Here is a 23,616-nt window from a genome sequence, read left to right on the forward strand (position 1 = left end):
TTTTGTTTTTTAATATGAACTGTAAAAACCTAAATCATAGAACATTTACTCTCCACAATACACAGAAAAAAAACCCCAAACACCCTAAAGCTGAATTAACTAATACCTGCTAATCCTAGAATCACAGTAATAATTTAGTTTGGCTGGGGTCTCTGCAGTTCACTTAGCCCAACCTTCTGCTCAGAATAGTGGCAGCTGCAGCGTGAGACACACTTAGGGAACGAAGAAATCATGATCAACTACAAGGTTCCATAAAAAACTATATCCTATGGCACTTTTTCAGTTGATTTATTTTTAATTAATATTCTTGTTCACTTCCCTATGTTAGAAATCCACTCTCCCTTCCATAGATTTAAGCAGAGTTTAGTTACAGGTTTCAAAACCTGTAGTTTGTGCACTCTAGAACAGGCAAGCCAAAAAGCTACCAGACTGCAAAATCCTAATTCCTGATGTTAAAACCCACTTCCCCTGAGCCAGCACTGCTGCATGTCCATCTATCCCCAAGTGCAATATTAAGTTATACCGTCAAGTTATAATAATATTTTTATATCTCAGCAGGCAGGCATTAAAGATTTTCAGGTATCCTTGAAAATTAAAATGAGACAGGAAAGCACAAAAATCTAATATATAAATGCACATATTTTATGGTTCTAGTGATAAAAATGTAAATTAGTATCTATACGATTTCCAAGGGGCAGTTTATTATTTTTCTTGACATTCTGAAGTAATTTTTACCATTTTCTAAGCACATTAAAATCATTGGTTAGCTGAAGTATAGACCACAAAGGCAGGAACTACATGGGAAACGTAGTAGAAAATTAGTAATGCTTTTATCTATGCTTTTACAAACTGGTTTATGAACAGATAATTTCTGAGTGTAGGTACAAGGAAGTCAATAAACTGAGTGCTAGAGGCCACCTCGCATGAAAGAAAAAATTATCAGCACTATGAATCCAATAGATAGAGGCAGGAAGAAACTGGCTCGCTTCTCTCAAGAAAATCTGCAGATGACAAACTATAAAACAGTTAAGTTGGACAGAAACTTAAAAAGGTTTCCAAAAAAATGCATGCAACATGACAAAGCTCATGCTACATCCTTCATCTTCTGGGTTTAGAATCAACTCGTATGAAAACATTAATTATTTTCAGTGTGCGTGTTTTCTTTGGAAATTTAAAGAAGGGAAATAATGCCTATGCTTAAGAGTGTTAGCATTCCAACACTCAGCAAAACTGAGGTTTCACTTTAAGGTCAGGAACATCCAGGGAAGATAATCATGACCTCTGCTGCTGTTCTGTCTTGCTGGATACACGATGAATTTTTAAAATGCTGACCAAAGGAGAGAAACTGGAATGGAAAGGAGGAGAGATTTGTTTCTATGTCTGAGACAAAAATGTCTCCAAGGACAGAACCTCAGGTAAACCACAATCATTTGTATTCTGCACAAATGGCAGTAGTCAGTCCAGGCTGACTTTTTAAAAAGAGCTTTACCCAAAACTGTTTAGCAAAAAACCAGGCTGAGAAGAATACATCCTGAAAAAGGACAAGGCCCTTCTGCCAAAACTACTTTGCATTTCTACAGTATGGGTTGACACTTCTGTTTCAAACTGACAAACACTTTTCAAAGACTTTTGAACTACAGAAATATTTTCTTCAACAAAACATGCAGGTTGTAGCAGGATGGAATAATAATTCTGCAAACAAACTTAACCTTAAAAAAACTGGTTTTAAGTTATTCAGTTGTGACAAAAACACCACATTTTGCTTAATAATGCAGCAACAGAAAGCCATTTCTGAATCAGTAGACCACTGAGTTTAGAGAAAAAATAACACAAATTGGAAAAAGTTAAAACCATTTACAGGTATTTGTTTCAAAATTCTGAAAGACGAATGAGCATTTGGGGAATAATCAACTGAATACACATTTCAGTTTTCTGCATTTATCCTGTTGGGGTTTTGATACTGGACCTGATAATGTATGTTGGCAGGGAGGAGGCTGATAAATAAGGTTCTCCTTTCTAAACTGACATTTTTACCCAAACCAAAAACATTGAACAGAAACTACTACATCATAAAGGCAAAGGCTGGAATATCTATTTTGCCTGTCTCAATGGACCAAGTAGTAGTTTATTGGTCAATATACAGAAGACCGAGTCTAAATAGATACACAAGTAAATTTAACCACCAAATACTGGTTTCATTCTCAAATTAGAAAAAAAAACCCAGAATGAAGAATAGGTTTAAAATATTGTATTACACAGTAACGTAGTATAGACTATGAACACATTTCAAGGGGAGAAAGACACCATGGTAGCCAAAAGAAGACTGTTTGTCATTATATTTTACATGTCATTCAGATTCTCTTCTTGTTGCCTCCTACTTTCCCTTCAGAAGTAAACTTTATAAGTCTTCAAGCTAAGATGCTCTTTACAAGAGAAATGCCACTTGCAGGGTCACTGCAGAGGTGAGACACTTATTATCCATTTGCATTTTTACCAGGATGTATCACCTTAGAAGGGTGAACTAAAATGAGCCATGATCAGCCTCAAAAGAAGATGAGTTGTTCTATTTGAGAGGGCTCATAGATGCTGTAACATAATCTAAGAATGAAAAATAATAGTTTGAGGAAAATATACACTGTTACCTTTTCCTAAACATTTTACAATCACTTGCCCTCAAGCATATATTTAGAAAAATTTTCATATATAATTATGAACGACGGGGGAAGAATAAAAAATACCCATGAACAACAGATAAAACCCACAAAATTTCTTTAGACACCTGGCAAACTTCCCTCTCCCTCCTGTCCCATTTACCAGATGTCTCTGCAGTGTAGGAATCTGGGAAAATAATACCAAATTTTCAGGGTTCTGATAGACATATGGTGGCAGGTTAAACTGCAGAACTGAAACAAGTGTGAGGTTATGTACATACCACATGTGTCTGCACAGCTTTGCCCAAACCAGGCATGCCTGTACTACCTGCTGAGCCTCTGCAGAAGGCCAAATCCAGCAGACACATCTCACTAGAAGGCTTTATTCCACGGCAAACTTAGGAGATGACATGAGCAAAGCCCTTGCTACAATGTGGCACAGAAGTAAAAAGTAACTTCTGTGTCCAAATAGGTACAGAAACTGTCAGAGAGAATTGGTTGACGTGTCACACAATTTTTCTCCACTCAATATAGCATAAAAGCACCCAATTAACCTGTATCAGATCATTGTCACAATTAGCATACTATTTTAAGGTAGGATCTTGTGTTCTTGGCAGCTGAAATGCTCAAGGTGAAGCCAGCTCTGAGATAAGCAACTTGATATTCCCCAAATTCTCTGTTTCCTATAAGCATCAAAACCAATGTTCAGCCATGAAAAGGTAAATGAGTGAAATCAAGAAATAATTCACTGACCCAGCACACAGACAAACACCTGGCACAGACTGGGGAATAGCTGTTATTATTATATAGCTGCTAAAGGGAGAAAACGAAGGTAATTTAATCAATAATTTGCTGCTATGTATGTCTTCTGAGCTATCTCATATCAATCAACATCAAGGCTTAAGCAGCAGGCTCTAAATATTGGCTTTCCCAATAACTATCACCAAAAACTAATGAAAAAAAGTTGTAGTTACGTAGTTTAGTCAAATACACAACTCCTGAAATTTTAAAAAATCTTTAAAACTGTTAGATCATCTGCACAAAACCAGAACTACTGTCTTGCTCTCAGAAAGCAAACATCTCAAACTGCAGTTAACTATGTAAATTTAAAGGTCTCATTGCAAATTGCCTGTTTGATCCATAAACCTTCTGTTCCTTGGTGGACAAAGATTTCTGCTGGCATTAAAAACTGTAATTTGAGCTTCCCTCCTGGCTTTGAAATGAATAAGCCCAGCTCTACCCTAACAGATTCCCCAAACAAAACTCTTCTGTGAAATAGTGGATCAGTGCAAACATTAACTGGCATGGATCCCAAATCCAGCCTGAAAAGTCCTGGGACTAGACTGTGTCTCCAACATGGTGTTTAGACAATATTTCAGCTTAAGATGACCAGGATCATATGAAACAATAGAAGAAATATGAAAAAATAATCAAGTAAAAAGATGAAATATACCTTTTTTATTTTAAGCATTCTAAAATGTATATTTATTGTGTATCATTTTGGAAAATTTTGTCTGTTGGAATCATATACTGGATACAAAGCAAGCTTTACAAAAGGATAGCTATTACATGACAAAATGTTGTTGGACTTGTCCAGTACACAAGTACCACCTTTTGCTGCCAAGAGGATTTATTTTAGACTGTGTGATACAACCAGCCACAGAAATTCAGCTGTACAAAATGAATTTTGAATACTGGAACAAACAAAACAATGGGGAGAGCCAGCAATTAGAAACACAGAGGAAATGGTTAGTTTTGTTAGATCTAATAAGAAGACATGTATGAAAAACAGCATAAGAAGTCACCAAGTCAAACAACACATTAGAAAAAGATAATTTGTTTCCAGTTACTGTTAAGTATTACTGCCAAACTGTCCACTGTTCTGCCAAGTAAACAGCTATTACTGAGTACTCCTTGCTAGTATGTGAAAGCAGGAGATAAAAATAATATGACAACACAAGGGCCTGAGCCCCCCAGTTTTGTATGAGAACTTCATTTAACAAGGAATAAGCCTCAAGCCTTAGTTTTGCAAAAAGCTATAAAGACAAGTTGTACAATAAAGCACAACAGCAGGAAAATGTACCTATAGAAAATTCAAGAGGACATTCAGAACTGTGTTTGGATGAGACCCTTGTGAAAACACATCCTTAAGGTTGAGGAGATTATTTTATGTTGCAAAGGCTTTGAAATACAAAGTAAGGAAGAAAAGGCAAGAGGTATCTGCAACTCTGTGAAGAAATCACCACATGAACTATTTGTAGGGACCTAAAGAAAACCCAGAAAAGTCAAATGAGTTGGCAAATAACTTGTCTTCCAATTTGCTCTGGAAACAGATGTCCTCATGAAAATCTGAGAAGACAACAGTTTTTCCTTTGAAGTATCAAACCTTCAGTTTTCTTGAAGAAATAATAATTAAACCTTTGTAAGATTATTTTAGGAAGATAAACAGCTAGGGGTAACATATACCAGAACTCACCTGACACTGACAGATTTTATAGGGCTTTTTTAGTAAAACAAACATGAATCTTCTCTCAAACAACCAAATTCTCGATTCAATTAAGAGGTATAGATTTACCTAGGTTAGATCAAACAGCTAACCCTGGTAAAAATCAGATCCACAGACCCAGGCATCCTGCTCAGAAGCACAGGCTACTTCTTATATTTGAGACCCCACAAATCTAAAATTTTGACATCTCTTAGTGAAAAGACAGCTTACATCCCTCAACCCCTGATTTTTCTGCTAGTAAAAAAAAATAGATTACTACACATAAACTGTGATTACTGCACATAAACACTTATTTTCTGTCCCTACAGAATTATGACAATTTCTAATTACTCATTATACCACTTGTCTCAACAAAAATGAAAAATTAAGAGATCAGGTTTCAAAAGGTAGATATTAGCATATACATAAATAAACTCCTATGGAGTTTCAAAACGAGATTAAACAAGATTACACCTACGTAAGAAAAACTCCTCCAAATCAGAGGGAATAAAGAGGTGTCATAGTACTTCAAATCCTAATGGCTGGTCCAGTCTAGGTTAGCCTGGATATGTCTGCGAATCTTTTCAGTTTCTTTCTGAATTCCAATTCTTTGTCAACCTAGCAAATACTCTCAAAAATAGCAGTTTCATTTAGGCTATTTAGAATGTTCTTTCTCTATTGTTTCTACCACACAGTGTGTGTGAACAACAGGATTCCCTCTTGAAATATTTTCCAACTCCAAATTAGTTTATGAAATAAAAAGGTCTAGCTGATTATCAAATTGGGCTGCTTTGCAAGCCACAGATTGCTTTTGCCTTTCCTTCACCCAGAGGGAACACTTGAACGTCACAGTTCACATAAACCACTTGTGCAATCTGATTTTATGCATAAAGGACAAAGCCCAGATCATGTGCTACAGCTCTGCTTCAAGCACAGCTACGAACTGTGGATTTACAACTGCTCCCTGCACATTGTAACAGTCTGTGTGCGGATCTGCATGCACAAGTGAGCTTCCTCACATCTTCCACTCATTTCTGAGCTTGCCTGACACTTGCTAATTCTTGTGCAAAGATAATCATGCAATATAAACAGAAAGCCCAAAGTAATAACTTTGTCTTTCAGTGGGGTTTAAATTAGACTCAGCATTATGTTGTCAAGAGTTACGCCTAATAGTTGAGAAGCAACCTGCCTTCCAGAGTGCTCCAAGAACAGTATTTTGGAGCTGAAGCAGAACACAGGGTTTGGATTGGCTGCATTTGTCTATTTTTATGCAGAAAATCAAGACTACAAATATTACACTGAGACTTCCCAGCACCGACTGGGGTATATTCAGAAAACACACGCACACACAGAGACTTTCTCTGTCTCTCGCAGCCCATCACAGACATGCAACCATAAGGATCCAAATTTGTCAGTGGAATGAGGAGATTACTCCTAAGCTCATTCTAACACTTTCTTTAGCAGAGTGGCATTTTAGGGAGCACTGAGCAATTCTTCTCTCTCAGCACACCAAAAAAGCAAAATGCATTCCTTCAATTTCAGCCCGTGGAAGCTGCAGTCTAAGCACTTGGACTACCTTAACCAAGAACAGACTGAAGGGAACCCGACTCCAGCATTTAACCCAACGTGTCACATACTTACACCTGGCATTTCTGTAGAGTAGGAAGGGGTCCTGCAGCTGGAAATCGAGGTCTTTAGTAATAGGTTCTGTTCGATTTTCCATGCTCAGTCTGTTCATGATTGTGAAACCATGCCTTGGAGAAGCCGATCTGAAAAGGAACAAGTAGAAATCCCATCGAGTCGAGGAAAAAGGAAATAATGAGAATTTCTTTGCTGTGTAGTGCTCCAAATTCATTACTTATTTATTTCTAGGAGATGCTACAAAAATCTAGTTTTGTTGCCAAGGAAATAACAACTGACTCTTGCAGTTTCGTTAATCCTTTTAATTATGACAAAGCCCTACGTGATACATGAGGAATAAACAGACCCTCAGCATCACATGATCCAATGCCACCATCTGCCCTATAGTTCCTCACTGGACTAGAAGGCAGCAAATAAAACAAGTCAGAGCAAGCAAACTTTTCAGCACCCAGGTTAACAACTGCAGATACTAACAGTCAAAGAGAGAATGTTCTGTACCACCTAAAGCATAAGGACAAAAGTGACCATGTGAGGAACTGAAACAGGCTGCCCCAGAGCAGCTGTGAATCCTCCCCCAGCCATGAAGGATCCCTGATAAAGGATGAACCTAAACCACTCTATGACTCTAAATCATTATGCTCATTCATGGGGATTACGTGTCAAGTCTCTTAGATAAAAGTGAACTGTGAAACTTATCATGATCCTGACAGGAAATACTCCTTTCAAACCAAGTTTGGCAACAAAGGAAAATAAGATGGCTAAATACTGGGGGAAAGTGCCATCTCTGCTTAATTGCTGGTGTGTGGATTTCTCTATGGAACCAAAACACAGGAAACTGTATCACAGGATTGGTGTCAACCAAAAAATAAACGAAAGGGAATTTTTTGACAAGAATCCTTGTTTGCAAGGGTCAGTATTTCACTTAAAACAAACAAACAGTCCACTTCCACTGGTAGTAACCCAGCTGGAAGTCTGGCTTTTTAACTGCTCCTCAGAACTCACAAAGATGAGCTGGGCAGTAAATAAGCTAGCCTAAGTAATGTCATTTTACATTGTGACTATAGTAATGAGAAGCAACAAAGGCAACACCAGTGGTCTCCAAAATGTCTGTTGGCAATGTCTTTTCTGCAGAAGTCACAGAAAATTAAAGTTAAAACTGATGATGATGTTACTCTCAGTTCACAACCTGTTCCATACTGCTGCCTAAAGGGCAGCCAGGCAGTAACCTCTGCCCTAAATGGAAACTTCCTCAGGCAACAAAAAGAACAGTGAAAGGTAACAAATACCAGAAGTAGCAGGTTTCATGTTGTCAGTTCTGGAGCTTTGAAACCAACATACCAGGAAACACTGCTTCTGCTTTGCAGCACACAAGTCGCCACATCCACCTACTGCCACCACAACAAAGGGCTGCTTCTTTCCTCTCGTGGTGGTAATTTTAACAGCATCTGATCTCCACTCACCTGAGAGCAGCTTAGAAAAGTTACTGATGACCATTGTCACTGCTGGTACAAGAGAGCCGGAAAGACTGGAACCAGCATTCCCACTTCCCACAAAGCTGACAGGCTCTTGGGCCTCTCTGTCACCTCACACGCACCCCTCTCGTCTTCTCAAAACCATCTCTTGCTTTCTCAGCTCTCCTACCGGATCCTCTTTGACATAAAAGTTGAAAAAGTAACTTTCTGCTTTGGCCTTACACCCCAGCAGCTACTGCAAGACCTGCTGACTGTGTAACTTTCTGATTTTAACAACAGTCACAGAGAAATGCTGGGGCACCAGCATGGAAACCCCAGCATGAGGCAGGCTTTGCAACAGAACAAACATTATATGCATTTTTCCAAATGCCGTAAAAAATGATGCTCTGAAAGCCACAACCAGAGTTGCTGCTAAAAGAAAGGATTAAAATCACCCAAAATGTTGGATGTATTATGCACGAAAAATGAATAGACACAGGTAGTATGAAAGTTCCCCAAGTAGGGAACACAATATTTCAAAAGCTCTGCCATTCCCTTCCTTTAAGCAATATCATTATTTATTTCACTCCTTTTTGTTCAGACACTTTTAAACTGCAAATCTTATTTAAATTGACACAAAAAATTCCTACAGTTTACCCATACCGAGATTTAAATCACTTTTGGAAGTCCTATCAAAATACAAGGTAATGTCTCCGTCAGAGTGTTTTCTTCCCCACTTTCCTTTCGTTTCTGCTAGTTTCAGTTTCTTTTCACCCTTGAGCAAGGGGGAGCATTTTACTTCATTCCAGCCAGCTTTTCCATATCCACAGGTTTCACCCGTTAGGTTAAAATGTAGCCTCCTCACCTCGTGTAAACAAACAGCGTTCCCTCCACATCTGTCTTCTCCTGCAGAAATGGAACATTAAAGAAGTTGAAGACAGGGCAGTGTTTTGCTCACCATCAGTGAGCCCCCTTTCCTCTGTTTTACCAGTACCATCAGTTACACCTGTCTCACCCAAGCCAGGAAAAAATAACTAAACCCAGCTTCATGGGCTGGTGGGGAGAGGCTGGAGCTAGCACAGGTCACCATGCAGCTGACCCAGGTTCCGAGGTAAGGTATGAAAATGCTAAAGGCGCACCACCATTGCACTGGGTTAATTCTAGGCTACACATGAGCACAACACACAGGCAAGAGGGAGAGAGAGGACTTTCCAAAGGACACCTGCTTTGGAACAGAATGTTTGGGACAGAAATGGGGGAAAACAACACAGAAGGCAGACTGGGCAGGTTCTTCAAATACAGGACCTGAGTCTCACCATTACAACAAGCCAAGAACCACCTGCAACGAGCCTGAATGTTCTATTAGCCAAAGCTTCCCCATGGATATTCCATTCGTGCATCTTACACCAGCGCTGTTAGCACTGCTGACTCCACCACTCCCCTGGTGCACCCCAGTCTCCCATGGCCTCGCTTAAAAACGAGACCTGGGCTAAACTCCAGCCTCCACAACCCTCCACGGGCTCGCACTAAACTCCAGCCTCCATAATCCTAGATTAAACCCCAGGCGTCCGTGACCCGAGGTTAAACCCCAGCCTCCACAGCCCCTGCTGCACGCGGCACAGCTCCTCCACGCTGCAGCCCCCCCAGAGCCTTCCCGAGCACCGCGGGGCCGCTCAGCGGGCCCAAAGCGGCTGCACCGGGGAGCCCCTCCCGCTCCCCACCCTCACACCTCGCCCACGGCGGGGGGCGGGGCCTGCGGCGGGGGGGCGTGTCCCGCGAGGCCCCGCCCCCGGCGCGCGCGGGGGGCGGGGCGGGGCGGCGCGCGCACGTACCCACTGGCTGGCGCGGTGCCCGAAGGTGTAGAGCGCCACCTGGCTGGCCACGTCCACGATGCCGCTGATGTAGGGGTCGTGCTGCCGCAGCGCCGCCAGGCTGATGTCCAGCCCCCGGCCCAGCGCCGCCGCCATCTTGCGCCCGCCGCGCAGCCCCGACCAATCCACCGCCGAGCCGCGCCGCGCCGGCTCCCGCCCGAGAGCAGCCGCCGCAATCGAGCGCCGAGCGCCGGCCGCGCGGGATGGCGGGCGGTGGCGAGGGGCGGGCCGGGGACGGACGGACGGACGGACGGACGGAGGGACGCGGGGGCACTGGGAGTGGGGAGCCCGCAGCTGGACACAGCGTGCAGGCACACACCGTCCCTCACACGACGCCGTGTGCCGGGCTGAGGCTGGTGGCTGCTGGTGGCTCCCTGTCCTGCTGGGAGGGCTGCGGTGCTCCCGCTCCTGCTCCGGCTGGACTCATCCTTTAGGAGTCTAGTCCAGGAGAGAGAAGGCGAAGGGGGATCTCATCAGTACATGTAAATATCTCCAAGGCAGGTGCCAAGAGGAAAGTGGCAGCCTTGAGTGGTGCCCAGCGACAGGACGAGGAGCAGCGGACACAAACTAAACCACGAGGAGTTCCACCTCAACACGCAGAACTTTACACTGAGGGTGGCAGAGCCCTGGAACGCTGCCCAGGGTGGTCATGGAGTCTCTCTGGAGACATCCCAAACCCACCTGGACGCGTTCCTGTGCCACCTGCTCCAGGTCATCCTCCTCTGGGATGACCCCCCCAGGTCCCTCCCAGCCCGAACAGGTGCGTGGCTCCGTGTGGGCGCTCTGGTGTTCCCGGGGGGAGCAGCACCGAGCCCGTCCAGCCCGTGTGTCTGTAAGCGCCGCTGGCCGGGAGCTCGTGTGCGCTTCCCGGGCGCTCCGCCCGGCCCCGGGCCAGGAGCGGGGTGGGATCGCTGAGCACACGCAGTCCGTGTTTGCTGGCACACACTCACACAGCGCTGCAAACTAAACCAGCACACACCCCTCGTGTGGATATATATACACACGCACACGTATTTATATATATACTCATACGTGCGGCAAGCAGCTGAAACCTAAACAGGCATACTATAATATGGAGTTATACAAACAGCAAGCAACAGATGGACAAGACCAAGGATTCAGTTGCCACATTTTCCCGTCAGACATACATATTTATTATTAATCTATTGGTACCAACAGTTTACAGCAAATACGCGAGCTTTATGTGGCATGCAGATAAGCTCAGTACATACTTACATTGGAAAGATTTGCTTAACCCTCCTGCCTGAACCCCTGCAAGAGCAATTTTTTTAAACCTCATCACCTCAGACTGATGTAGCAGTTCTGGAGGCAGTTACCACCTTCCCTATATGGAAGCAGTAGGGTGATATATTCAATTCCAGAGAGCAAGGTACCCTGGAAGAACCAAGGTGGTGGTAGTGGATGCTGTCTTAATTGTTTGCGATATTCCCGACACAACATTTTTAGAAGGACAGTAGCTGGACAGAGAGGATGAGGTCTGCTATAGTGTTTTCTTCCCTTCTTCTCACTCCAGGCCAGATGGAGCCTGTGGGATAGAGTGAGCAGCAGCATCTGTTCCAAGAGCAAATGGGCAAGCCTAGGGAAAAGACTGCCACAGTGTGAAGTGGGGAGAGGAGAGAACTGAGGGACAGCAAGCTGGGAATTCATAGCATTAAATGTAGGGACAGTGAGTCTCTTGAGCGGGGTTAGGAATGGCCATGTTGTCAAAAAGGACAGAAAGAAAGGCTGGGTTTTGGGACTTAGGAGAGACTGTGTAGGTTTTATTGTATCTCAGAAGGACACTAAAAATTTCATCACTGAGAATGAGGACCTACAGCTTGCTCTGCAAACATGTATTAGGAGAGGAAACATCTGAGCATACTCTAGTTATAATCTGTCTCACTCTCCCTCCTTGTCTAAAGCCACCTTGTTTCATTTGGGGCTGTGATGAAACACAGCTTTAGAGTTTAGAATTTTGTAAGTGTTTTTGTGATACTTGTGGTAGGAAAATGGCTCTCAGCAGTTCCACTGCCAAGCTCTGGCTGACCTGCAGATCCGGTAACAGCAAGGAAGATACATGGGCTCATGGTGGACAAGGAAAACTGCTGTCCTTGGTCTGGACATGATCAGAGTAGAAAGGCAAAAAAAAAAAAAAGAGGAAAAGTAGTAAGTAGGAAAGATAAGTCAGCTGTTGCTTAAGTAGTTAACAGATGCACATTAATTTCTTTTTGCTGATTAAATAGTTCTCAATTCACAGTTTCCAGGCACCCTTAAGCACATTCCTTCTCACGTGCTGGGGCTTCTGTTTACCATCATCTTCAATTCTTTAGCAATTCTCCTGCTTACACAAAGTTCAAACTTGTCACCAAGGCTTAGAAGTGTGAAACTCTGAGAGTCCCAGTACTGGACTTTTCCTTCACAGATGCTTTCCCTGCCTCCAACAATAATACTTTAAAGAAGTGCCCTGCTTTCTCTTTCTTTTTTTTTCTTTTTTTTTTTTTTTGGTGATGGTTGGGTGGGGTGCACACTGAAAAGGTCCCATAAGGAAGAGTGTGCTGCAGAAATTGTGTTTGAAAGGCTATTTATTTGAATTTAAAAAGTTACTGTTACTGTGTAGGAGAAAGCAGTATATAGATTATAGAAGGTATATTGCAGGCCTGAAAAAAAATGTTTGAGGCAGAAATAAGGTGCCTTTTGGTTGTCACAACTTACCTTGTTTCTGTTGTTGCCTCTTTTGCCAGGCCAAGCAGTAAGCAATACTGGAAGCCTTGCACATCTGTTTTGTTAGAGAGGCTGACTGGCTCCAGGTTATCTCCTGTGTCCTTCTCTTGCTGTAGGAAGGCTGTAGAGCATCCTGTTTCCTTGAGGTCCCTGGAAGAAAATTCAGCTGTGAGGTTAAATATCTTGAAGCAGACCTGTCAGATATTTTGCCTGCGTGTTTCTGGTGCCCTGTTTGTAGCTGCTTTTTACCACCTCCCTCCCAGGTCCCTGTGCCCCTTTCTCACACAGCTGGACAGACATGGTGTTTTGAGTCAGCAAACCTGTCAAGCTTCTGATCAGGCCTTTTTATATTTTCTGTTGCACCCTGAGGTACCTTCAGCTGGTTCCAGCTGTTTTCCTGCATAAGTGGGATGTAATTGCTCCTTCCATTTAGCCTGAAGTAAATATACTTAATAAAGCCATTAATTCTGCCCTGCTTTATGGGATCACTTGAGAGTAGACTAAAACTTTTCCAATGAAACAGGATGCTGTCAAAAAGAGAAACACTGTGAATTCTCACTGTGTCTAAAAACTTAAGGATGTTTCAGCAAAAATGTCACAGCTTAAAAACATTGATTCTTTAAACTATGGTTCTTTCTCTCACAGTCAGTAATCCGGTAGTTCATAATAACTATAAAATCGAGTCAGAGTGACTTTGCTGTAATTTTGTTTATGAAACAAAGTAATTTTCTAGCTTTCAAAATGTCATAATTCCATGAAGTATATAATTAGAATGTCACTTTTTTGTCTTCTACCTACCTGGATAGTGTTCTGTTAAAAAAACCCCAACCACATCTTGCTTTTGATATGGTATGAAGAGGATTTTGTGTAGGTAATATTCACACCAATTTAAGGTGAAATCCATGCAGCACGACATTTGGAAGGTCTCCTTTAAAACAAATGTGGAGATGCTTAGGCCGAACCTTTTCATGAGGGTTGTTCCAGCAGTTGTTGAACCTTCACAGTCAAGAATCTGTGACACTTCTAAAGATTCAGGCATGCTTGCTCCAGCAAATCATTGGCACTGAGCGTGTGCTTCTCTGTGGATGTATTTGGTGGCACTGCTGAGCGTGTGCCAACCCTGCCCCAGGTCCCAGGCGTTCAGTCCTGCCGTGCTGGCACCTTGCTTCTGGCCTGGCACAGGTGTGTCCGTGGCCTCAGTGTGAACCAGACAGATGGTGGAAGTGAACTGTGTGAGGAACAAGTGTTTGCAGCACTGCTGAGCTCACAGCCTCCCCGGCTGCCTGCCTACCTGCCCACATTCGCTTCTTTCTCTGAGCTGCACCTGTTTCTGATAAACAGCAGCAATCTTGAGCCAGTGTAGTGTTGAGCACCTCATTTGCCTCACTTCCTCTTCCCCAGCCCCTTTGGAGTTGTTATTGCATGATAGTTGCCTCTTCATTTTCATTCCTTCCCAAAGGCTGCCATCATTTTCTTCTCACTCTGCCTGGTAGCACCACTGCTGCCCCTGCTAGAGGAGAGCTTGCTGAGGCAGCACTAATAAGTTCCCCTTACTCATGCAGGGCCACTGAAACACGTTTGTGTGATGCCTTCCAGCACGCTGGTTTCCTGGGAGCAGCAGGTTGCTCTGGTGGAGCCAGGATGATCCAACAAGGCTTGGTTATCCGTGCTCCACGTATTCCTGGGCGTGTGCCTTCAGTGCTGCAGCAGGGCGCCTCTCCCCCTTTGGGAACCAGAGCCCTGTGCTTTGAGCTGGAGTGTGGCTGCATCCCTTCCCAGGCTCAACTGAAATACGTGGTCTTTTCAGGCCACATTTATAAAGGCTTTCAGTAGATTGCACTGGAATACTTTCCTCATGCTCAAAAGTTCAAAGTCTCCGTCACTCTCTGAGACCACTTCTTAACTGCAGCCCTAATGGTTAAAACAATTTGAGTCTTTTCATTAGGAATTTATTGCTTGCTGAAGGCTCCTTCATGAGTGTAGGGTCAGACCATTATAGTTTCATCTGCTGCTGTTATTAAAATACTCTCTCTCTGCACTAGAGCTAAATCTGGCTGCTTTCATTCCGATTCTAAACAGCTCCCCCCTGCCCCCAGATAAACCCCGGCACACTGGGTTCTTAGCAGGCACGTGCTTGTCTGCAATGTGGCTCCCTGGTGAAGTTTATGAGACTGTTTTGAGAATTTCTGCAAATGCTAGTCCACCCAGGAATGGGATAGTGTTCTTTGGCATTGTTGGATTTGGAATGCTGATATTACACATAATAATTAACTGTAATTTACTATGATTTTCAGTTGAGGGTTGCATTTTCCTGCATGTAAGAGCCTAGGTTTTTACCAAAGGACTTTTTTCTCTTTGACTGACTTACTATCAGAATAATTTAGCAAAATATATCTCTTTACTTCCTCTTTTGCTATACATTTATTTGCAAGGTACTGAGCTTTTACCTTTTTTATAGGCCTAGTTCTTGCCCGTGGTCTAGCTTGAGGAGAACTAGAGGAGAGTTACCTACAATCATTAGTAGAGCTACATTTTTTTCTTTCTAAATTCCTGTCTACATCTTATACTTGTGGAGTGAAAAATTCTTTCAGATTTACCTTCAGTCACTTTTCAGAGAGCACAGTCCAAGCTGGAAAAGCAAGTTTAACACCAGGAAAAGACTTATTTCAGGTGGAGGAAGGGAGAGTCTATACCAATCGAACTGCACTGAATTGTAGTGTTATTCAGGAAAAGAAAAAGTCTTCCTTGTGTACATTTAATCAGTAAAAAAAATTATGAATGTGAGATTTTCAATGTTTTAAGCAACTATGTAATTTCAGTGTCTTATCTTTTGATGACCAGAAATGAGAATATGATAAACCTAAAGAAGATATGTGGAATGTTTTGTGTGTGGAATATTTTTCTGGTTGTGTTGCCTTTATCCCCCAAATTTGCCTGACTTCTACAGCTATACATTTGTGAGTATGATTCCGTCAGATCTCTTAATAAAAGTCTAGATTTCATCCTCCAGTCTCTCTCGAATGCTGATAATGTTCCACACATATATTGCTGATTTTCCTGCTATAGCAAAGAAGAAATACTGTCAGAACTTACAGAAGGCTTTTTCCTCCTCCTTTATTTATTTAATGCAACAGAATACACTGACTTCAGCAGCGTTTCTCGTAAGGTTTAACTTTGCAAATTCCTTTACTTCCACCCCCATACCACTTTAATCACAGTTAAAATTTGACACTAGATTTTATCATGAGAAGGCAGCCATTCGGAGCCAGTGTGTGATCTTTTTCTGTGATTTTGTTACCACAACTGTATGGGCTGAAGTTCATTAAAAATTATTGATAGCCATTACTTTATTGCTGTCCTGACAAACTGACATAAACTGTTTGGAGCCATCAGTTTCATTCTTTGCTCAGATGTTTGGCTAGACAAGCCACCAAAATATTGAAGAGGATCAGGCAGTCCTGCTATTTCCCACAGGTTAATAAGATTCAGTAGCAATTTTATCTTCCCTAAGATAATACCTTTCCAACCACATCTCCCTGCTAATCACCATTTAATTTGGCAGAATCAAACACCTGTTGCTCTAAAAGAGGTGTTTTCCAACCAGTTCCAGAGAAGATGGCCCCATTTAATTAATTCCTAGTATGGAAAGTTCCATCAGATAATTACATTAAGTCAGGACCTCATTTTTACACCTCACCTGGCATAGCAGCTCTTGCCCTGTGAAGGGAATGGAGTCATCACAGAGCCACTGTTGCTGCTGCAGAGAGTCTAGTGGTGCTGGGGAGCTGTGCCTGTGGTGCCAAAATATCTTGTTATGAGTTCTAAATGTTCCCACCAGCTTTTGTTTGAGCTAATTGAGGAAGTGGAAGGAGAAAGTCTGAATAACTTCATGCTTTTAGCTGTCACAGTGTTACTTTATTAAGAGAATTTGCATTATTTCCTTCTCAAGCGACAGAAGCCTCTTCTTGGGTTTTGCTGTCGTGTTTGTTTGTTTTTGAAATGAAGAACGTTGGTGTTAAAGGCTGACACAGCATTTCATGGCTTTAGACATAAGCGAATGAAGAGTAACAATACTGAATTTCAGAGAGCAGATAAATGATGATATAAGGAAGGATCCCTAAAGTTAAAGCAACCAAGCAAATAAAGGGAAGTTTCTGTCGTAAATATTCCCCCATTGCTTTTGTATTTTTGATGGCTGCCCCTGGATATTGCTGTGGGGAAATTCTTGTGCTGCTAATGGCTATTTCAGCTCTGCTCCTCCAGGTGGGCAGAGCTGCTGAAGGCTCTCACAAATATACCTTCTGTGGTTAAAGTTAGCCTTAAAAGCTATTTTAAGTGTCTTTTAAGGTGAGATCACCTGAACTATAATAGCATGTTCTTTATATTTTGGCACAACACCTTGGGTGATCATTTTTATTTGTTACTGGCTTTATTTGGCTAGAAAATATGAAGGAGAGATTTGTTTTAAAGTAAGCTTCCTTTCAAGCCGAAATTTGAGCTTTTTTTTTTCTTTTGTTATGCAGCATGTTGCAATAAGGATCCACAATTACCTCTATGCTTCAAATGCAGTTACCTGCAGCTTCCTGAAGAGTAAAAATGTTTCATTTTTATTTTAAAGCTTCATTCTGGTCATTATTTGTGTTGCTTTAAGGTTTGTGGGTATGAGGAGAAAGGCCTGGGTAGAAAAAGGAGTTCAGATTTGTGTAACTGTACCAGAAAATAAAACTTGGTAACATTTGAAGTGTTGCCCTTGGAAACAATAAATGCAGTCTATCTCTGGTTTTTAGAAGGGTTGGATTTGGGCAAAGGCACCTTCCGTCAGGCAGTCAGTAGAAGATTTAAGCACTTTTGAATGAGATTTTGAAGTGGAAACTAAAGGTATTATCACCACAAACCTCCAGTAAGTGTCTGAGTCTGGGTTTATTACAGTTGTGTGAATTTGTTTCCCTCAGTAGATTCTGAGAGCTGTGAAGGCATTTGGCTGTCCCTGTCTTGCAATCTGATTTTGTCATTTTCTGGCGATGCTGTGCTGCTTCTTCTGTCAGATTAGATTTACAGGCATATTACCTCGCCTGACAGAAACATGAACTGCATGGATTTTTCAAAGGAAAGCTTCCATGAGGAGTAACACGACAGGGTTTCTTTTTTTCCCCCCCTCTTATTTTTCGTGCTGGACTGCCCAAATCTGTTAATTTTATTATCATCCTAAATTAATCTTACAATATTCAGCTGAGCTTGCTTTCTTATCTACAGTGAAATTGCTGTGTCATCGAGGCACTAGTAAACCTACCAAGACTGTGTACAACTAAATCGGGTTCAGGGCATTTTTGTCGGGGGTTTTTTGTTATTTACTTTTGACTTGCTACTCAGCTTTAAGGAAAGATCCTTCTGCAACTGTTTTACATGGCTTCTGAGGGAGTTCTGTTATTAAAAGGTCAGCTAATACAGCATTTCTTGGTGCTCTCAGAATTGCAGAAGGGTTCAGGTTGAAAGGGGCATCTGGAGGTCGTGTTGTTCAGCACGATTGTGAAGGGGAGGCGAGGATTGGAAGAAAACTGCTGAGAGTGTTGTGTCATTGTTGGTGCAGTACAGGAACATCCAGACTGGGCAGGTGGGATGCATGAACCCCAGCTGGTGTCATGAGGGGACAGAAGGACCAGGAAGCTTGGGATGGACTATGGGAGGCAGGGCTGAGGTGGAGCAAGACCTGCCGTGGTGGAGTGGAAGGCAGGATTAGCATGCAGGCAGAACTGAAGGAGGTTTGCAGCCAGAATGGGACACCTGCTAGGAAGAAAATGAAATGGAAAGGACATTTCATGTAGGTCTCAGGGCAGGAAAATTCAGGTAGATTTTACAACTGGAAATGGAGTAAGAGGAGTGTTTTGATGGAAGGAAAATGCTGAGCACAAGGATGGGTAAACAGTGTGCTGTCATTACCAAGAACTGTCCTTCTGCCACAGCCATTTTTTGGGTGACTTTAATTGCTGGTTGTGATGTGACCTAGTTGGAAGTGGCTGCTGCTATGGAACAGAACCTATGGAGAGTCTCCCCTCATGCAGCACTGAGCAATTGGAAAGCAGATACAGCATCACACACATTTTCTGTCTCTTTGTCTCCGAGGGGTTTCTGAGGGATACAGACCAACAGACATTTTCTCTCGAGGAAGAAAGAGATGTAGACTTAACAGTTGTGGGAGAAGTTGATTGATCACCGAGAAAAACGTTGTAATGATTGAGGAAGCATTTATGAAATGATAAAGCCTGCTAGAAAGCATCTCTGTTTTCCCTACTACTTGGCAACAGTTGCCACAAGATGTAGAAGCCCTCTGTACAGTTCCAAAAGAGATGATGCGGTCTAACATTTTCAAATGTCTAGGTGTCATTAACTCCAGCTTACAAACAGCAGTTACATTTTATCCTGAAAGTCATACTTATCCTAAAAGTATGTCAATAGAGACTGTGGTTTGAATTGGGGTTTAGGATCCAGAGGAAGGAAAAGGTGTGGGGTACTATTTTTAACGTTCTATCTTCGATATTGCTGTTTGCAAAAATTATATAAACCAAGCTGTTTTGTCTGAGCTTTAGGTAATATGTGTGATTGTATGCAAAATCAATCAAACACAATAATGTATGTGTGATTGTATGCAAAAAACCCACAGGCCCAAAAGGAGAGAGAGGCTCATTTTACTTATCACTAAAAATTTCAAGCAATGAGACAATGTAAAGCTTTCCTGAAGTTTGATTGCCTCTTATCTGCATTGGGTCCATCAGTGATGACTCCATTTTCATTCAGTGTAAGTGAATAAGATCGCCTGACTTATGGGTTTTTCCTTTCACATGGCAAATCCATCTTGCTGTACTGGGGGAGAATGATAACCACATTAGTTCTGTAGTTGCATTGATTCTGAGCTGTCCTGTGGTACTGAGGAATATGATCTTTGTTCTGTGAATGAGAATACTGTACTTCAACTGCTACAGTAACAGGAGAAAAAGATCCCCAATTTGCCTTTTCTGTAAAAATGTTTCTGAACAGATCTTTGGCTAAAACTAAAGTAGTAGCAACAGCAATGGAGATTCCACAGCATTTCTGGGCGACCTATTCCAGTGTCTTATTACCCTCATAATAAAAATTCTTTTCCTTGCATCTAATGGGAGTTTCTTCCTTTATGGCTTGTCTGCTGCCTCTCATCCTTTTGCTGTGCACCTCTGATAAGAGGCAGGCACCAACTGCTCTATACCCTCCTCTTGAACCCCTGAAGACAGCAACAAGTAATCTAAGTAATCTCTTCTTCAATCTTAGCCCAGTTCTCTCAGCCTGTACTCATACACTCAGCCCCCTAATTCTCTTAGAGGCTCTGGACTTGTTCTTGTTGCAGTGTCTTGTGCTGAGCAGCCCCAAACTAGATGGGGCATTCCAGTGGTGGTCTCACGGAATGACTTCCCTGTGGCCTGCTGGCAACATCCTTGTTGAGTAGGTCCAGGATGTGGTTGGCCTCCCTCACAGCCAGGGCATGCTACTTGCTCATGTTCAGCTTTTTGTCTGCCAGGACACCTTGCTCTTTTCTGCAAAGCTGCTTCCCAACCTCTCCTACTGCATGGGATTATTCCATCCCAGGGGCAGGGTTTGGCATTTGCAATTTGTGCCAGTCCAGGGAAGTTTTCATCTTTCTTCCACACCTATATTACAGCTCTGCAACTGAGCCACAAAGTTGTATGGGAGACTGTCAAAAGTCGTGCTAAAGTCAAGGTAAGTGGCACCCATTACCCTCTCCTTGTCCACAGAGCCAGTGATCTTACCATAGAAAGTAGTCAGGTTGGTGTGGCACTGTGTGCCTGTGGTCATTCCAACCTGGCTGTTCCTTTTTATCCTTTGTGTGCTTGGATATGGCTTCTAAGATGACTTACTCCATGAGCTTTCCAGGAACTGAAGTTAGGTTGACTGCCCTACAGCTCCCTGGCTCCTCCTTCTTGGAGATGGATATGGTGTTTGTCTTGCTGTTCATCAAAAACCTCACCTGATAGTCATGACCTTTCAAAAATGAGAGGACAGCTTTCATTGACACTGGCCTCCTTTCTCCACACCTTCAGATACAGCTCATGTTGTTCCAAGGATCTGGGTATGCCCTACTGTCTTAAGTGCTCCTCTCCCACTGACTGACACTGGGCTTGGAGACTCTGAAGGCCTAAAGATAAACCTTACCAGGAACTAAACCCCTTCCCCACAAAAAAAACCAAACAACCCCTCTAAACCCAAAAATAAACAGGAAAAGATGTAAGGCAAAACAGTCACTGAGTACCTGAGCCTCATGCATGTCCTCTCTCACTGCTTTCCCTGCCAGACTGAGCTGTGGGGCCATATTCTTCCCAGCCTTCCCTTTGCTGCCAAAGTACTTACAGCAGCCCTTCTTCCTGTTAATCTCTCAGTTTTTCCAGCTACGTCTGAGCTTTGGCATTGGCCTTCCACCTCCATGTTCTTGAGCTGAGATGGGAGTTCTCTGTTCATCCGTGCTAGCTTCCTGCCTGTCAGACTGACCTGTGCACTCAAAAGGGGCTCCATGAGGACCAACCACATGTCCCGGGTCACTTAACCCAGCAGGGCTGGCTTCTAAGGGACCCCCCACAGCCCATTCCTAAACAAACCAAAATATGGTCCGAATTCCAAAGCTGTGATTCCAGTATTTCTCTTGCTCAACTTGTTCCAGGATGTTGAACTGCAGAATGCTGTGTTTGCTGCAGCCTAGGCTGCCCTTGACCTTCACACCACCCAGCTCCTCATCCTTTTTTTATGAATAGCAGGCTGAATGCCTCTCCCGGCCATCTTCTTGGTAAGCCACGTCAAGAAATTGTCATCAGCGTATTAACATGATTATTCACGAGAAGGAGTTGATTTCATGAAGTGTCTAGTTCAAAATTACAGACTAAAGAAGTTTGAATAAGTTTCCCAAACTACTGGGTAATTATCCAAACAGAACCATCCAACGCTTTTCCACTCCTTGTATTAATAGGAGCCACAATATTCCCATGCTGACTATGAGAGGAAAAATCAATATCAGCAAACGTACATTCATATTGATTTATCTTCCCTTCTGGTTTTCTAATTTAGTAAAGGCTACTAATGCAACATTACATAAAGATTCTCAGGAGAGTAAAAAGGCTAATAAGAGCAGGTATTGCTGTTTGTTCTGGGGAAGTGAACTGACTGTACTGTTCATAGTCAATTGTTGCCCAGCCTCTGGTACGTGGACTTTCGAGCCATGTATCAGAGAGCATTATTCCAGGGAAAGGGATTAGAAGGTCAAGATGACTTTTTGGAATGCAGGCCCAGCCCACTGTTAGGATTTTTGAGTGTCCTTGTGTACATGTACAGAGCAGTTAGTGACCTTTGTGAAATTAGGTTAGAAACGGCTTTTCAGGTCGTGTTCAATTCTTCCATGTGTATTTGATTTTTAATACATTGTTTTGTGTCTGGTGTGAGGAAAAAGGAATGCCTTATGAAAATGACCATCTTGTTTCGGTCACTCATTCTAAACAAAGCAAAGGGAAGCAAATGAGGGGAGGAGATATGTTGTATGATTGGAAAACTGAAGTTTATGACTGTCCAGGACACCAGAAAGTTGTCATGTGGGGAAATGAGTCAGGTACACACCTCTATGTTACATCCTCAGAGATTAAATGGGGATGTGGTATAGTACAAGCTATTGCACGTTTCAGCTGATATAAAGCTTAAAAAAAACCCCTTTTAGTAAAAAAATACTCCTTGTGACGTTACAGATGTGGAAGTGCAACAGGTTATAAAATGGGAAGAGCATTCTCTGTGCTCTTACTGTGCACCATCAACAGGCACAGGTTCATGACTGGAAGTATTCCACATGGTTGGGGTATTTTTTTCCTCCCCTTTTTGAGGATAGGGCGTTCATGAGGACACTGTCAAAAAGTAGGACATTTCCTTATCCTACCAAAGGACAAGGAAAACAAGAGATTACTGAAAACTAAGACAGAATAATTAGGTCGTTGAAGGTCTGGGCTCATAGAGGTATTTAGTGTCCCAGAAGAACAGCTGATAATCTACAGCTGAAAAATCACCTTTTGAGGATGGTTGTAAAAGTTGAGTTCTGTCTTCCAAGGCCCAAATTCCTAGCTTTTTTTTTTCAACTTTTATTGAATTTGGCCATCAAGGCATGCTATTAGAGAAGTACATGCAAGAACAGCCTTTGTCCCTCTCTAATTGATGGAAAATTAATTTTCCTTAGTCGCCTTCATTGAACCATCACTGAGTTCTTGCATAGGAAGGAGGATTACAGCTTGATTTGGAGTACCAAATGACAGGGTGGCTGTCTCCAAATGGCCATGATGTCATAGTTGGAAAAACTGTGTTCAAACTGCTCTTCTCTGTTGTCCATCAGCCAAGACTGTGACTCCTGCTGGGACTTACAGAGTGGTTCACTTCAGAGATGTGCCTTTTTCCTAGGGAAAGGGATTTCACTGTAAATACAACCTCTTCACTCAGTCTTTTAGTTCCAAAGGTAGAGAAGATAAATCAGTGTCACAGAAGTAAGGTATTCCAGGGGTTCTGTCAGGAAGTAGTACTTGAACATAATGTAAATATTATAATTCCATGGAAACAGAGTGAGGATTTTACTCACAGAGGCTTCATTCTTGTATCATTCAGAGCCTTTTGGATGTAATTTTCTTGGTATGCATCTCCTGAAACACACACTTTCACCTACCCCCAAATTCAAAGAAGCAAAATGGTTTTTACTGCACAGTTTATTAAAACAGCTGAAACATTTCTGTTCA

The 23,616-nt window shown here is 42.4% G+C and overlaps 2 protein-coding genes across 3 annotated transcripts in view; one reads left to right on the forward strand and one right to left on the reverse strand.

Annotated features, from left to right (window-relative positions):
- DCP1B (decapping mRNA 1B) overlaps window positions 1-10,195 on the reverse strand; it is a gene marked incomplete at its 5' end in the record, with an annotated part of 40,811 nt that extends 30,616 nt beyond the window's left edge. The window contains 3 exons of one of the 2 annotated variants that reach the window (XM_082279809.1): window positions 6,778-6,905; window positions 9,094-9,134; window positions 10,061-10,195. In XM_082279809.1, coding sequence (XP_082135935.1) covers window positions 6,778-6,905; window positions 9,094-9,134; window positions 10,061-10,195 — 304 coding nt within the window. Of the gene's footprint in view, window positions 1-6,777; window positions 6,906-9,093; window positions 9,135-9,544; window positions 9,681-10,060 lie in introns of those variants that run through there. The other variant, XM_082279810.1, reaches the window with a different exon arrangement.
- Window positions 1-23,616, forward strand: part of CACNA1C (calcium voltage-gated channel subunit alpha1 C) — a gene marked incomplete at both ends in the record, with an annotated part of 458,232 nt that overhangs the window by 1,720 nt on the left and 432,896 nt on the right. The gene's annotated exons all lie outside the window — the stretch shown is intronic.

Source organism: Coloeus monedula (genome assembly GCF_965178545.1).
Source record: "Coloeus monedula genome assembly, chromosome: 4".
Lineage (NCBI taxonomy): Eukaryota > Metazoa > Chordata > Aves > Passeriformes > Corvidae > Coloeus > Coloeus monedula.